Here is a 16,412-nt window from a genome sequence, read left to right as displayed (position 1 = left end):
TGACTGTTATGAGCTGGTTAGTGAATCAAACACATACACATTAAAGAATCATTAAGAGTCAATATTAAATTCCATACAATTCCTATCCCTAGTAAGTCATTTACTAACTTACTAAGTAAAATTGGCTACTTCAATCACATTGAAGCTGTTTAATTGGACAATAACAGAAACTTACTTTGTATATCTGAATCAAAAGCTATTAAAAATAGTGTTTGACTAAAAAGTTTGCTACAAAAATTATGTAAATTTGCTACACTGGACATCTGGGAACATTTTTGATTGACTATTTGCATTTAACTTTTTGGACCGAACCTGATAATGAATCCTAGAGTTTTGTCACACTACACGGTTAATTGGAAAAATGACTCATTATAACTAGAGAAACTAAACTATTATGTTAGCAGCTGAGCTAATGACATGCCACTAAAATATGTAGTTAATTTGGTAGTGCCACCTCTTTTAGGTAGTTACTCCCTTATATTACTCCCTTATATCCCGAAGTACATCAGTATAGTTCATGCGGAAATGTGTTGTAATGTGGGTGTGTCTTTTCATGTGAAGTCTCCTGAATTCATTTTTTGTCTCTGAAACCACAGGCTAATAGAAGCCTAATAGAAACATGATTCATGGCTGATTGTTGTGTTCCTCTTGTAATTATCCTAATCATGTCTGTAACCACCATCTGATTAGCTCTCACACTAGTTTCCATTTTAGATTAATTATAACCAATAACGCTGCACTAAAAAGTTGTGGAAAGGGAGTTTACACTGTCACAGCACAGTCTAATCTGTCTTTACGCTGTTTGTCCAACAGGAGGAGCCCTCTCCACCCCGTCCAGAGGCTTATCCGATCCCCACTCAGACATACCCAAGGGAGTATTTCACCTTCCCAGCCTCCAAATCTCAGGACAGGATGGGCCCTGGCCAGCCCTGGCAAAACAATGAACCGGAGCCTCTTCCCCCTATGGATAACCACTCTAACAACAGCATGGTTAGCCTTTTTAGGAAGAGAATGCATAAGAGTTCTGCATGGTGTCCTGGTGACACAGTAATATCACGACACTGGCAGTCTCACAGTATTTTTTAAACAGCACTGTACATTAGATACAACCATTTGTATGAGAGCTACTATTATTTCGGCATTCTGCAGTAAAATGCTATGTTTATTTTGTGTCCATTTATGTTTTTATTTTGGTATTTTTATTTTGAATATTTTTTTATTGTTATAATGCACACTACCATTCAAAAGTTTGACTTCAGTAAGAATTTTTTTGAAGGAATTAGTACTTTTATTCAGCAAGAATGCAATAATTGGTCAAAAGTGAGTGTAAAGACATTTATATATTATAAGTTTTCTAATAAAAAATAAAATGCTATTCAACAAAGAATCCAGAAACAAAAATTGTCTGATCACATCAAATTGTCCAAATAAATGCTGCCTTGCTGAGCATAAGAGACTTCAAATCAAAATCAAATCAAAAGCTTTTGAACGGTAGTGTATAGTATCTCTTACGTTATCAGTTATTTCTGAAAATTTAATTTAATGTTCAGATTTTTTAAGATTTAATTTAATTCATTCATTTAAATTTTAGATGCATTATCTTACAAATTAAATAAATGTAATTACATTACCAAGGACTTAATACTTCAAACTGTATGTTTAATATGTGGTTTTCACACAAATTAGCCTGTTTTTTGTTTTATTATTCCCCCTGTTTTTTGTTTTGAGATTCAAAAATCTTTTAAAAACATATTAAATATCATACTTAATTATTTTGTAATTTGCTAGTTTGAGCTTATCCATTAAATAAAAGTTCATATGTAATTCCTCTCTAGTCACAATTTACATTTGTCTGCAACATCTGTGACATTTTCACACAAAAATAAGAAATGAATCTCACTGCTGTCTTATTGTGTCCTGCTAGCGGGTGGCGCGCTCTCAGGAGGAGCTGTGTGACATTCCGGGCGGATACCCAGGTGAACGTCTGCGTCAGGAAGACCTGATGCTCCTGCAGCAGCAGCAGCGTGAGGCTGAGTACCAGCGAGGTGGAGGCGAGCACTGGAACCACCAGGTGTCCTCTTCGGTGGAGTCCAGTACCTCCAGCCAAGAACATCTCAACTTTTCGTCATCCTCTGGCTCTAGGTCCCAGGGCAACCACAAGAGCGGCCCTGGCCGCTGGAAAACCCCAATAGTTCCCAATTCCGGCCCAGTGGGCGTCTCCCAACCCTCCCGTTCTGACCTTCCCCCTCCTCCTCCTCCTCCACCCGCACACTACGACTATGAGCCGCAACCAGACATGCCGCTTCCTCCACCACCGTCTGTTTCACAGCAACAGGCGGTGGCCGCGGCCGATCGCAAGAAACGCGAAGAGCAACAGCGCTGGTATGAGAAGGAAAAGGCCCGGCTCGAAGAGGAGCGAGAGAGGAAGAGAAGAGACCAGGAGAGGAAGTTGGTACAGATTCGCAACCCTGCCGTCCCTGGCCCTGCCATGCACAACAACCAGCACGGCCCGCTGCCACCTGCCCCTCAGCACCAACAGATGCCCCATCCACAGCCCCCCATGCCAGTGCAGGTGCCCCAACCGTACCTTCCCCCGGTCCAGCTGCCACAACCGCCGCCGCCACAACCAACTCGGCCCGATAAACTATCCAGCCTTCCTCGCCAACCACCACAGGACACTGTAATCCGTGACCTCCTGCCTCAGCAGCAGCCGCGCACCATTGAGAGGCGCGACCTGCAATACATCACCATCAGCAAAGAGGAACTGTCCGCCAGCGACAGCCTGTCGCCCGACCCCTGGAAGAGGGACGCCCGCGAGAAACTGGAGAAACAGCAGCAGCTTCACATCGTGGACCTCCTGGACAAGGAGATCCAGGAGCTTCAGGCCAAGCCCGAGCGCACCGCCGAGGAGAGCGACCGTATGCGCAAACTCATGCTGGAGTGGCAGTTCCAGAAGAGACTGCAGGAGTCCAAGCAGAACGAGGAGGATGAGGAGGAGGAGGATGACGAAGATGTAGACACCACACTAATTATGCAGAGACTGGAGGCGGAGAAGAGAGCACGGGTGAGCAGACACAGGGAAATTGATATCTGTAGTTTGCTATGTGGATATAAATGGTTAAAGTCAACATGAAATCAAAACTGACCTCGTTTACTTTCGTAATGAACATTCCTGGTCTTATTGTGAACGAATTATCAGGACACGTTAATCCAAAGAAGTCTTTGCAATCTTTCATCAAAATGTAATAACTTTTTCCACCTCTGAAATGTGTGGCTATAAGCCATGTGGGCAGGGAAAATAATATTAGCCAATAGCCAACCTAGTGAACCTACAATTGGTGTACTAGTTGTCGCTTCATATTAAGCTATAGGAAAACGTATTTTAATGTTTAAACAATTGCAATCAATGTTGTGATGCTTTTCATGTTGACTTTAAGTACTTAAAATGTTACTATATCTTGATAAATGGTTCTGTGATGTACCTTTTCCTCACGCGTGTATAGAGCATTAACATTGTTTTTCAGCTGCTTTGGAACAACTCAGAGTCAGGAAATTTGAAAAAGAACTAGTTCTACTTGAGTACACTTGCACATGTGTTTTTCCCATTGCTGCGCAGATTGAATCGTCTAAGGTAGTTGCAAACCTCTGCAGTATTGTTTGAAGTTGAGTGCCGGTCTCTTTGTATGTCCGTATAGACTTTTGCGTTATGCTTGAAACCGCAGTCAGAAGCAGGACAGACTGGTGATGGAATCGCTAATCACTAACCTGGGAATCCTTGCGTGAATGTTTTTTTTATTATTATTATTTTTAGCCTCCGCTGTTATAATGAATGTTTTGCCATGTGCTCCTGCAACATGCCTATGTCATTGCTTTTCCATGCTGCACTGCTGATATATGCTGCGCTGACGGAGGGGTGAAGCCAGGGCTTTACGATGCCAAGCACTGGACACGTTTCCACTGCTTGCCCCAGCATCAACCTGCCTCGTCCAGATCAGTACATCTCTCCTGATCTCATCTGTCATTTAAAATCTGATATTCATTTAACTTCTAAAAACAGATCAGTCGGGGAACCATTTCTGACTTTTAGCTACTGGCTAACCAACCATTTAGGATCAGAATCAATATTATTTGAAATGTGCTAACAACAATTTCGAACAAGACATGAACATTTATTACCGGTATTTATATGCAAGGACTTTTCAGGCACATATTAAGCCTCGTCTCTGACCAGGGTGGAGAATCAAAAGCATTGATTCTGTTAGTAACTAGGGCTGGGTGATAAAATAAATCAAAATAATTCAATATTAAATCTATCGATGCGTCTATATATATTTATATATGCACCGATAGATTTAATATTTAATCATTTTAATGCACCAATATAACTATACATAATAATCAGCAATATATATCTATTTTCTAAATGTACCCATTAATATATGGATTTATTTATTCTATATTTACATATATTTTGTTTTAAATTAAAACGTTTCTTTTAAATATACATATTTTTAAAATATTTTTAATTTTTTAGAGATGGCTAACAAATCGTGTATGCAAATCATTTCAATTGAGTCGATTTGCCATTAAGATATTTCGTAACCGTTAGGATATATATTGGCTAAATAAACTGTTTAATATTCAAAATGGCAAGTTCGATTTTATATATCCATAAAATTGCCGAATGCCCAGCCCTATTAGTAACTAATGGCTTAATCTGTGCTCAGGAAACAGCCTGTAATGAGTTCAGCCTTTAATGTCGAAACATTTGAGTTCAGTTCAATTGAATTCAGGCTTTTGACTTCTTGGTGGGCTGGTTTGTGTGTTATTTCCAAATGGCTTTTTTGTGCTTTCCAACTCTCTGAGACATTCAGTGCTAGCACAAACTTCAGCCCCCTGAAGTCCACTAATGTTTCCCAACACCTGCCGTAGCATAGCGTTCACCTGAGTTTCTGCTGTGTGCAGCACAGTGCTCAAAGCTAACTTTGATATCGCTCCATCTCTGAGGAGTTGGCAGGTCGAGCCGTCTAAGGGAAGGTCAACACAATCCTGTGTGTTTGAAGGAAAATATTGCCAGTGCTTCAGTGGGGGGACGTGGAATGATGGGGAAATTCCTCACCAGCTCAAGTGTTTGTGGAGAGAAGTGGACCGCTGGCACTAATCAGACCCAAACTGCCCTGGAATGTTCCTGGCAACACATCACTACGTCCCGGCCCACTGCGCCAATGTTTTTTTTGTTTGTTTTTTTTACTTTTACCTTCTCTAAAACCCCTCTTTTTCTTGATTTCTTACTTCTTTATTTATTCTCTCTCCCACCCCTTTGGTTGCTCTGTATGTTTTTGTTTCTCTTGCAGCAGACTGCTGTTCCAGCAATCTCTGTACTAGACTTGGTATGTTCTTTACGCTCTTTACTTGTCTTCCTGTTTCGGCTCCACCTGTGTCTCCTCTTGTTCACTACCTCCCTCCCTTCATTCGGCCGTGGTGGCTCCTTTACCCATGGGTATTATTTTGAGAGAGATGTACCACTTTTTCAAGCAGGGGACACCATCATGGGGACTCCATCTCGGGATGTTCATTGTGCTTCACTGTAAAACTGCTGCTTTGCAACAATATCTAAAAATGAGCCGAATAAATCCGTAAGGAAAGACGACATAGAAAATACATTTTTAAAGCTAAAGTTAGTCATTTTTAAGCCAGTGTCATGATATGGACTAAGTATTGTAGTTATTATATTCAAAACTAGTTTTCATCTTCCATTGGTTGGGGAAAACGGTCTCGCCTCCAAACTCACTCCAGATCAACCTACGAATGCTTAATTTTGATTTAATAAAATGATGCAAATAATTATTTTTAATTAATAATCAAATTAATTAAATATTAAGATAATTAAAATCATTTTGACCCAGTATTTGTTTTCTTAATTTTTTTTTTTTAATTTTAATAATTGATAATTAAAATTATTGACTCATCCCTCGTTTTCTTAAAAAAGCAAGGCACTTACAGTAGAAGTTAATGAGGCCATGTTTTGAAGGCTTCATTTTATCGTCATTTTAAGGTTTATGACGTTGTCATGTCAACAAAATTGGATTTTAAAACTTAATCTAAAAGTTTTTTTTACGTTGTTGTGGCTATACTGTTGAAACCGTGGGTATTTTGACGCCCCATTCACTTCCATTGTAAGTGCTTCACTGTAACCCTGGGTTTTTTTGTTGTTGTTTTTTAAGAAAAAGAGGGAGAAGTTGAAATTATGCCACAAATGCAGTCGATTGAGTTTATCCTGTATTAAATATTCCTCTAACTAAAAAATCACACACTTCAGCTTTAACTGTGCTCAGGATAGCAACATTATGTCTGGAACTGTGCGCAAGGCTTAGACATGAACATTTGCATCTAGAAAACCACAAAATTCATTCAAAAGAAAGCTTTGAATTTTTTTTCCCTTCTTGGAGAACATGATGAAGCTCTGCTGGTTTCGGCAGCCGTTGTTTCAATGCAGTGTCATCATGAGGGCTGGGTTGGAGCATGTTTTCTTCCAGCCCAGTCTCTCCGGCCCTGAGCTTGCTTGCATGTGGGCCTCATCACCATTCCGGTTTCTTCCTCCACTCCACTCATCACTGCTCTCTGTGTCTGTTGACCCTGGCGCTTTGCCGCTCCTTTATTCTGCGTTTCTCCATGGTTTTTGGTGCTGGGTTTCTTCTTCCCCTATCCTGACTACTGGACATGTCTCTGTGTATGTCCTCTTCCTTCTGATTTCCGATGGAAACGTTGTATGGCCATGATTTGTATTTCCCTACCTGTTGAGCATTGTAGATGTATTGTGTATGAAGTTTGATCGAGGTGTTTGGATTACCTTTTGAATGATTTTCTGTAGATGTGAAGAAGCGTTTTTGTCAGTAAGTTGTTTTGCATGCAGCGGTGTATGTGCATGTCATTCTCTTTTAATGTGTGATTGTGTTTGATGCACGATACCTCTCGTCACAGTGATCACATCAACAAGTTTACTGGTGATAATTCAACAGGATCCTTTTTTATACAAATCATCACAGCAGGCTAGTCTATAAATGAGCTATTAATAAATTAAACTACACATTTTATCTAGATGACTGTTAAAACTGTAAAAAATATATCTTTTTAAATAGTATTTGGTTTGATGTTGTGTGTAAATATAGGTTTATAAGTTTAAATAGAAGTTCAAATGTTTGGGCTCAGGAAGATTTTTTGAAATAAGTCTCTTACTGTATGTTCACCAAGTCTGCATTTATTTAATCAATACAGTAAAATCAGTGATACTGTGAAATATTATTACCATTTAAAATACATATTTTGTATTTAGTATTTTAAAATGTATTCCTATGATGGAAAAGCTGAATTTTTTCAGCATCATCATTACTCCAGACTTCATTCACATGAATCTTCAGAAATCATTCTAATATGCTGATTTGTATTTAAGAAACATTTCTTGTTATTATCAAAGTTGAACACAGTTGTGCTGCATAATATTTTTGTGAAAACCGAGATAAATTTTTCAGAATACTTTAATGAATAGAAGGTTAAAAAAAGCATTTAATGAAAATAGAAAACTTTTGAAGCATTATAAATGTCGTTAAAAGTATTAATTTAACAAAATAATCTTATAGACCCCAAACTTTTGAACGGTAGTGTTAAAATCACAAAACTAGTTAACTAATAAAGCCAGTTTTTCTAGATTGTATATCAGTAGTTTTAGGATTAAATTGACATGAAATTTAGTTATTAACCAATAAACCAATTTTTTTCTACATTTCTAGGTTGTCATCAGTTTCATTTAGGAACAATTTAGGTTTACGTCAATCATTTAGGTTTAGCACCAGGATTTAAAATGGCAAATTCAGTCAGTCCAATCCATATTCTCTGTGGTCCAGTGTTTTTCCTCTAAACCTGGTTATGTATTGTGCACCTCAGCTACAGGACGAGGAGCGACGACGGAAACAGCAGTTGGAGGAAATCCGTAAGCGTGAAGCAGAAGAACGAGCCAAACAGGAGGAGGAGAGACGCTGGAGAGAGGAGGAGAGAGCCAGACGAGAGACTGAGGAGAAGGTATTGAGATCGAAACGGGACCAGCGACAACTAGGAACTTTCTATATGTAGTTAAATGCATTTATTTAAGATCATGTTTCTAATGAAAAAGGACTCATAGACAGAAAATGCAGCATGCATATGTTAAGTTTTTTGTGTAATGTGCAATTGCAGGCATGTTTTAGCACACTTCATATGGAATGCAGATTATCTTTGTCTTTTTCCCCCCTCAAACAGGCCTTAAACACAAGTCACGACTACAGCAGATAGATTTCAATGTCTCAGACCTGTAATCTTGCTATTATTAGTCAGGTTAATTATAGTGAGATGTTCTCCCAAAACGTTCTCTGCACCTTTATGAATCAGTCTTTTGACATATTTATCTGAAGGAGACATGTGATCAGCCATGTTTATTTATGCTAATGCAAAGCTTTTTCAAGGTTTTCGCCTGATTTCCATGTGGATGGTTCCTCACGATCTTGTAAGTGGGTGTGATTAGAGACAGCAGCTGATGTTTAATACGTCAGGCTGTACAATATCACAGCCCCTTGTCTAATTTAAAATAATGTGCATCTATGTATATATATAGTATATATACTATACGTGCTGATAATAATAATGTTTACTGCAGTCCTGGAGTTAGTAATGAACCGTTAACTGATAAAGGCTAAATTGAGTTTGTTTAACTCCTATGTGTTACACTTCTGGAATGCCTCAGCAGGTCATTGACTTACCAGTGGTCTGAATTTACATTCTCCATCTAAAATGTGAGCAGTATCGTCCCACTATGTGACCATCCAGTTTTATTTGTGCCTGTGTGCGTCATTTTCAGACCACTGGTAATTTTAGAGGCCAGTTGTGATGTCCAACTGCATGTCTTCACAACATCTCCACTCCTGTGTTTGTGATGTATCCCCATCCCCTTCAAAGAAACGCATGAGAATCACATGTCAGATCTTTGCACAACAATCCAGCATTTTGTTGGGCGGCCATTGCCATTCCATACAACATTGCTTGGAAGTGCTGTTGGAAATGGGCCCACCTTGGTTTTCATGGAGGCCGTCCCAGATTGAACTAGCTCATGTGTGTTTTGCCTCCACACGCTCTCATAAGAGACATTCCCACCGCATACTAACCTAGGGGATCCATGCACAGAGACCAGAGCAGCCAGCCACTGGGTGTTTTAAACCGCCAAATGCCAGCCAGACATGGAGCTTGTAACCGTATCATATGCTCCAGTCTTTCCATTAGAGTTAAAACAAGACGCATCTGTCAGCTGTAGTGACTTGTTCCTCTTTGGTGCCATCTGGTGTGCTTACAATCAAATGCAAGTCTTATACAATGTCTTCACTGCAAGCAAGCAACACAATGCAACTAAACTAAACTAGATTGTGTTTATACAGTTAGCATTATTGAGAAAGATTAAGGGGCTGTTTTCATGACACTATTTTCAACTAAAAACGGAAAACTTTTTATGCGATAACGATAACGATGTTTTTGGGGCCTGAAAACGCTGTGATCAAAAACTGTTGTAAACGGGTTTTAAAGTGCAAGTTTTTGAAAACAATACCGTTATTGTCTCCATGTAAAGTACAAAAATGTGAATCTGTGAAAAAGGTGATGGCATGCACATAGGAAGGCGAGTGCCCTGTTAAAGAATGCGTATGTGCACAGGCGCATAGTCTTTCTTTACAAAATGACATCACCACCAACTACTGGCCTGGCATGCATAATACAGCGTTTTTAGTCGTTTTTGCAAATCCGTGTGAATGGGGATCCTTTTGAGAACGTCATCTGTACAAAGAAAAAACTTTTCCATTTTTAGTACATCGTTGTCATGTAAACGTACCCTTAAGTGAAATCTTTGAAACGCTTATAAATGTGTATATGTAAGTGATTGGTCCCTTTTCATGTCAATCAGCCTGACATTTCCTGTCCAAATGGGTGGTTCTTGGCCAGATTAAGCTGCAACGTGCACTGAACTTGCAAAACTACTCGCATTATAAATAACACGGCTCTTTATGCAACAAGCGACAATGCAAGCTAGCAATATTGTTGCTTTGTGTCTAGTTTGTGCCTTTGCTTGCTTGCTTGCAGTGTAGACTGTTTGTTAAAGCCACTGGCCCACTTTCCCCAAACATGCAGGAGTAAGTTTTAGCAACTTGATTCACTCAGAAACACATTACATCACATCAGCAAACACATTTCTTCTTCTACAATGTAGCTTTACTACATTGGTGCATCCATTAGCCAGAGTACCGTTAGCTTTGACCCAGGCCTCGCCGGTGCCCCTGGTGGTCAATGTGAGCGGAGCAGGCTAGCGAAGGCAGCTCTAACCAGCTCTTCCCATGTTCCCCCTTCAGAGGAGACAGGAGGAAGAGTACTACACCCGCCTGGAGGCAGGGCGGCGCCGGCAGCACGAGGAAGCCGAGCGTAAGCTGCTAACGCCAGACGAGCCTGGTCTGTACAGACCTCCCCTTCCCCGGGACTACCAGCCCCCTTCACCCGCAAGCACCCCCACCACTAACATCAACAACAGCGCCCCTCCGCCCCCGCCTCAGAGAAACACCTCCTACCTCAAAACCCAGGTCGCCTCCCCCGACACCATATACACTGCCAAGTTTGTCTCGTACAATGACGAGGAGGATGAGGATGAGGAGGACGCGGGCCTAACAGGTCAGGTTAAGCTCTCGGCCACCCGGAAGTCCTACGGTGACCTTCCGCCCGCCCAAAAGCCCCAGCCGCCGCCAACCGCGCGCAAGCCCCGTCCCGTCTCAGATGGCATCTTTCTGTCCAACTCATTCCAGCTGCCCACAGCGGCCAATGCCAACAGTACTGCTCTCAAGGCAGGGCAGCCCCCTCTCCCTCCCACCAAACCCAGCTTCATCCCGTCAGCCGACTCGAAAGGTAGAGACGCCGAGGAGAGAGAAGGGCCCGACCTCAGCCCACTCGTCCTCCGTTTGTTATTGGGTTATTCGTTTTCATGTTTTGTTTTTTTTGGGTGTTTGTTTGTTCCTTTTTCTGTTTTCCAACGGAGACTCAGCGCTCTACATTTTCCATATTCCCTCTACCTTTCTATCTGTAAATTTACGTAGTATCATAGCCAATCAATCGAATCAAATGTCCTGGTTTTTATCTTTTTTTTTTTTTTTTTTTTCTTTTGCAGGAATCTTCTGGGTTCAGTACAAGTTGAGCTCAGTTGACAGCATTTGTCCATTATCATAGAAAACAATATCGACTCGTTTCTTTCTTTTTAAACTACGACTCAAAAAGTTTTGGGTCAGTAAGATTTGTTTTATTTTCAAAGAAATCAATTCTGTTATTCAGCATGGATGCATTAGCGATCGAAAGTGAAAATAAAGTTATTTATAATGCTTTTCTTTTGATCTTTATATCAAAGATCCAGATTTTTTTTTTTTTTTTTGGTTTTCAACATGTATAATAATCAGAAAGGGGGGAGGGGGGGATATAACTTTACACGTTGTCTATGTAAAGGTGTATCCAAACTTTGTTGTCATGATGACATAACTACTGTAAAAAAAAAAGCCTGCAAACTGAAGCAAGCAACTTTTGCAAACTGTTCACACAAGAATACCAGAAAGGTTGGTGTTTTTACACGAGTCGTTCAGGACCGTCGCCTTGAATCAGCAGAACAACATTTTAACCATGACTTGGATGCAATTTATTGGTACAATTACTGTTATTCTTATTTATTTTTTTACTAAGTTATCAAACTTGTTTTATTTAACAAATGCTATCAAGTGAGCTCAGCTTGTATTAAACCCATAATGTTCCTTTTAAATAGCAATTAGTTTTTTCTTTGTTTGTTTTCCGATCACCTATTCTCCCCGATTCCTCTTCCTCGAATCATCCTAGCGCCGTACAAGCAGTCAGTAGACCTCGTGATTCGCTGTGCGGTCCAAAATCAGTCCAAGTACTGTTGGTGTTGCCAGCCGTTTCATGTGTGTGTGATGTGCTTTTGGGGTAGGCCCGGGCCTCAGCGGCCAGACCCCATGCTCGAACATAACCAGCTCAGGGAACGAGACACTGGCTTCTTGTCGCTTGCAGTGGTGGGCTCAACGCTGCACCTCTCCTCAGTCTTGTTTACACTTGGCAACGGGGAAAAGATCTGTTGGATGAGGCGCTTTTCTTGTGCTTGACTGCTTAAAATCCATCTGAATTTGTTTTACTTGTATCTTTAGCAATCTTGGCGCGTACAGTCCTGCTAGAATTTAAAGGTTTTTTTAGGGTTTGGCTCCCTCAAGTGTTAAGCGTTTAAATCAGTGCATGTAGTTCTGCCAAGTCAAACCTGTTTGAAAAAAAAAAAAGTTGTAGTACAACTCTTGTTTTAACACACAAAGTAATGTTTGTATATCAGTTTCAAGGTCATATAGCTTTGAATTTTGCTGAAGTTGCACAGTAATTTTTTCCCTAAGGAAATTAATTGTACCTTTTGGAAAATGATGCAAAAAATGTATTATAATTTAATTATAATTATTACATTTTATAATAATTATTTTTATTTTACATATGAGTACTATTTTAAATAAATATTTTATTATATTCATATTTTATATTATATTTTATTCATATTTTGATCAAATTAAAGTCGTTGTTTTACTTTTTCAAACTTGATTGTATATTTATTTATTTTAGTATTTCATTTTTGCAATTGTCTGTATGCACTTATTTTGAGTGACTTTGCAACAGATGTGAAACTTTTAAACAGTCATGTGCAAAAAAAGCTGTTCAAGCCTATTGCACAAAGATGCCCAGTGTATCTGACCTTGCATGTAATCTGCACAAAGCTTCCCTCCACTTAATGTCATTGGGGCCTGTTGTGATCAGAATTGCATTTACGCTTACCGAGGAACTAACTTTGCATTAATCAGCCAATAAAAAGCACGACACTTCTCCCTGCTCAGACTGAATGAAGCTTTTTTTTAAGCCATGAATCAATTGCTGCTGCATTGCTTAATGCGTCTCTTACCATATAAATGTCATTATTTCTGTCTGCAACACTGCTGAAGCCTCATGGACCCAAACCCATTGTTTTATACACACCCTTTGGTTGTTATCTTTACTTTTACACTCAGTTCCAAAACCTAGTAAGCTGCCTATTTAGACAAAACGCATTGCAGGTACACGTTGTCTTCTAAACTTTGTCTTTCCAGAATGCATTGAAATGAGATTTAAAAAAAGGTAAATCTAAGATGATGGACGAGTCTAGGGATATGTTAAATATAGTAATAATGATAATAATGAACAATAAATAAATGCATGTTTAATAATAATAAAAGTGTGTTTAGTAAAATAAATATTACATTTTAAATGTTAATTATAAATATTTAATTTATTACTGAACAATATCAAATGAAAATAACACGTAGATAATGATAATGTGCATGTGTATTTGATAAAGTAAATATTTGATTTAACGTTTATTGTAAATGTTAATTATATAATAAATATTATATTTCTTTCATTGCTCAAAAAACCATATCAAAATATAATTTAGATGATAATTATATGTATAAGAATAAATGTATTAAAATATATTGATAAATAAATATTTAATTGATTATTGAAAAATATCATTTAGATTTTTTTAATTTACTTGAACCTTTTTAACCAATATTAATGTGTAACATAAATTGTGTATTAGATTATTACATTCAGATGCTATCTACCGTAGAAGGCAGCTCACTGGTTTTTGGAACATAGATTTAGCGCTGATTAACATTGATTTCGCCTGCTTTCAGCTGTGTTGTAGTTCTCACTCTTATATTCTGTCTGTCTGCTGTCTTGCTGCCCAGTTTATCTTTATATGGATGTGTCTTTGCCGTCATCATTTGCTTGGCTCCACCCACCCTCCCCTGCTTCCTCTCACATTGGGCCGCATGGAATCATGGGATTCCACAGCCCCTCCCATCACCTTCTCTGAGAAGGTGTGCCGACCTGCTGGAACAACCAAGTCTCTGAGCAAAAAAAGATCACTATCTGTGGACTTTAAAGCCTTTAATGTTGATTTTCTGCTTTATTGTTAAAGAAGTTCATTATCAAAATCAGAAAATTTTGTAAAATTTTGTTTTTGGCTTTGTTGGGATTTGATGAAAGGAAAAACATTCCCAGTCATATACCACTGTAGAGTTGTTCAGTCATGATGTCAGTTTGTAGGCTTATTCACTATGCGTTTCCTTGGGGATCTTTGATGGGTTTTTAGAAAGCATGTTTTGATTTGAGTAAAAAGGTGTTTGGTCATCATTACTTCAAAAATTTCACAAAAAAACTTTTTGGGCAAAATTTGTACCTTTATGGGTACAGTAGCTTGTCATCGGGGCCGTTATTTATTTATGTACCCTTAAAAAATGTGGTGTACATTTACCTACTCTAAGGTATTAATATGCACCTGTTATTAAATTATTATTTTTATTTATTTAATTATGATAATTAAAATATAATGCATTTATATATATATATAATGCATCTTTTTCAAAGATATTCTCTTTTTTGAGGAAAAACTGAATGCAGAAATTTGCATCTATATGAATTTGAAATTGATATAGAAATATTGCTAAAATGTTTAGACTAGAACTTATACATTTTAAAACTAGTGTTTTACTTTAATAAACTACTTTCAAAATATCTAACATTGCTTCAAACAAGCTTTTGTACTTCTAAAGGTAAAATATTTGACAGTGTAGAAGCACATAAGGACTATAACTACTACCAAAATGTGAGTTTACATGCTTGATGAATTGTTGTAGTCCTTATGTCACAACTTGCATTTCTAAAGCACACAATGGTTTCAAAATATCTGACTCTGTAATTCATGTTACACAACAAAACAAAAAAAAGCCTCAAAGTAATGTGAACCACAGATCTTATTTTGCTCATAAATCAAAAACCAACTTTAAAAAAAAAAATCCTTGAATGTTCTTGAAGGGAATCGATGCTCATTCTCTTCCAGGTTTTATGAATACAAACTGAACAGCTCTGTGCAAACATACAAACAATTACAGACTTTTCCTGCATATTTTGTATTGCATTCAAAACCACAATATAAAACACATTTGGCCTTTAGAAACAAAACCTTTCTTCTGGCTATGTGCTTGTTTATGCTTTTCGAGCCACTAGTTTTAGGCTAAACCACAGCTGCCCTGTTTTGCTCTTGAAGTACTTGGTTGTCACCAGTGGAGAAGGTTGTTTTTTTGTTTGTTTTTTGGTTCACAAGTCAATGTGTTTGTGTCTTTCTCCCTCCGGCCCAAACTCATTCCATTATCAGTCAATCAGTGAAACCGTCAACATGCATTTGGATTGCGGTGGTGCTCTTGCACATCATTGCTTAGAAGCAAACTGGCGTTCCCCGGGTCAATCCGGACCGCCCCTTCACCCTGACAGACACAAGGACACGTGAGCCTTATAGATGACGCCTACGGTAGGTCAGCGGTGGGGGTCGCAGTAAAGGCCAGTCGTATCGGAGCTGGGGAGCGTCTTGCTGACAAGACGTTCCTCAACGCCAGACAAGTTTAGAAGCAGCTGGTGCTTGACCTCCACCTTTGACCTGTGATCCACAGACCTTGTGTCAGGTGTGCTTTTGAATGCTTCACATACTAACTAAACAAGCTTTCCTCTCGCTGTTCAGCTTCTGGTCTGTGGAGTCGTTTGGAGAACACAAGTTGCTGGGCTAGTGTGCGGTTGAACTGAACGATCTTCATATTAAACAGATTTAAGGGTCTATGATGGGGATCTAGGGTAATATATGATGTAATATATTTATATATACATTTTAATTATACATATATATAAATAGATCGCATCTAACATTAAAGTTTGTGTGTGTGTATATATATATGTGATTAGTCATGGTTAATTAATTTGACACCACTAAAATATATATTATATATAATTCATACACAGTTCACCATCATTAAGAGCCCAACAGCTTTTGCAATTATCTTGCTAATCGCTCTTGAAATGATATTCTTGATATTTCATGTGATTTCACATTGTTTTTACCATTTGGCCAAATTAAAACAGGATTTAATTCGTACACTGGAAGCACAACAGGACTAGGATCAGGAGAAGTTTACAATGACCCGAGAGAGAAGTGGATGAAAGGGTGAGTAGCACAATCATGCACTTTTAAATGTTTCTTAAAACCCAGAACGTTTGTATGCTGCATTTAAACCAAAGATGTCATGCTTGGGTTGGACCATAAGCTGTGGTATTTCTGTAAGCCTCTACAAACATCATTAACCCTTCAAACTCTGAGCTCACAGCATTGGGTGTGGTAGAACCACCACCCAGACACACAGAAGAACCCGTCTACTTAGGACATTTATCAAGGCTTTAAA

The 16,412-nt window shown here is 38.7% G+C and overlaps 1 protein-coding gene across 1 annotated transcript in view; it reads left to right on the top strand.

The window, feature by feature from the left end:
* Positions 1-16,412, top strand: part of afdna (afadin, adherens junction formation factor a) — a 122,371-nt gene that overhangs the window by 104,064 nt on the left and 1,895 nt on the right. Inside the window, exons 28-33 of the mRNA XM_056269452.1 lie at positions 814-990; positions 1,925-3,064; positions 5,355-5,390; positions 7,942-8,076; positions 10,419-10,731; positions 16,096-16,177. Of these exons, the coding sequence (XP_056125427.1) occupies positions 814-990; positions 1,925-3,064; positions 5,355-5,390; positions 7,942-8,076; positions 10,419-10,731; positions 16,096-16,177 (1,883 nt within the window). The remainder of the gene's footprint in view (positions 1-813; positions 991-1,924; positions 3,065-5,354; positions 5,391-7,941; positions 8,077-10,418; positions 10,732-16,095; positions 16,178-16,412) is intronic.

This window comes from Rhinichthys klamathensis, unplaced genomic scaffold (genome assembly GCF_029890125.1).
Source record: "Rhinichthys klamathensis goyatoka isolate OS25496 unplaced genomic scaffold, OSU_Roscu_1.1 h1tg000281l_1, whole genome shotgun sequence".
In the NCBI taxonomy this organism is placed as follows: Eukaryota; Metazoa; Chordata; class Actinopteri; order Cypriniformes; family Leuciscidae; genus Rhinichthys; species Rhinichthys klamathensis.
This window is presented reverse-complemented; position numbering and strand designations above follow the sequence as displayed.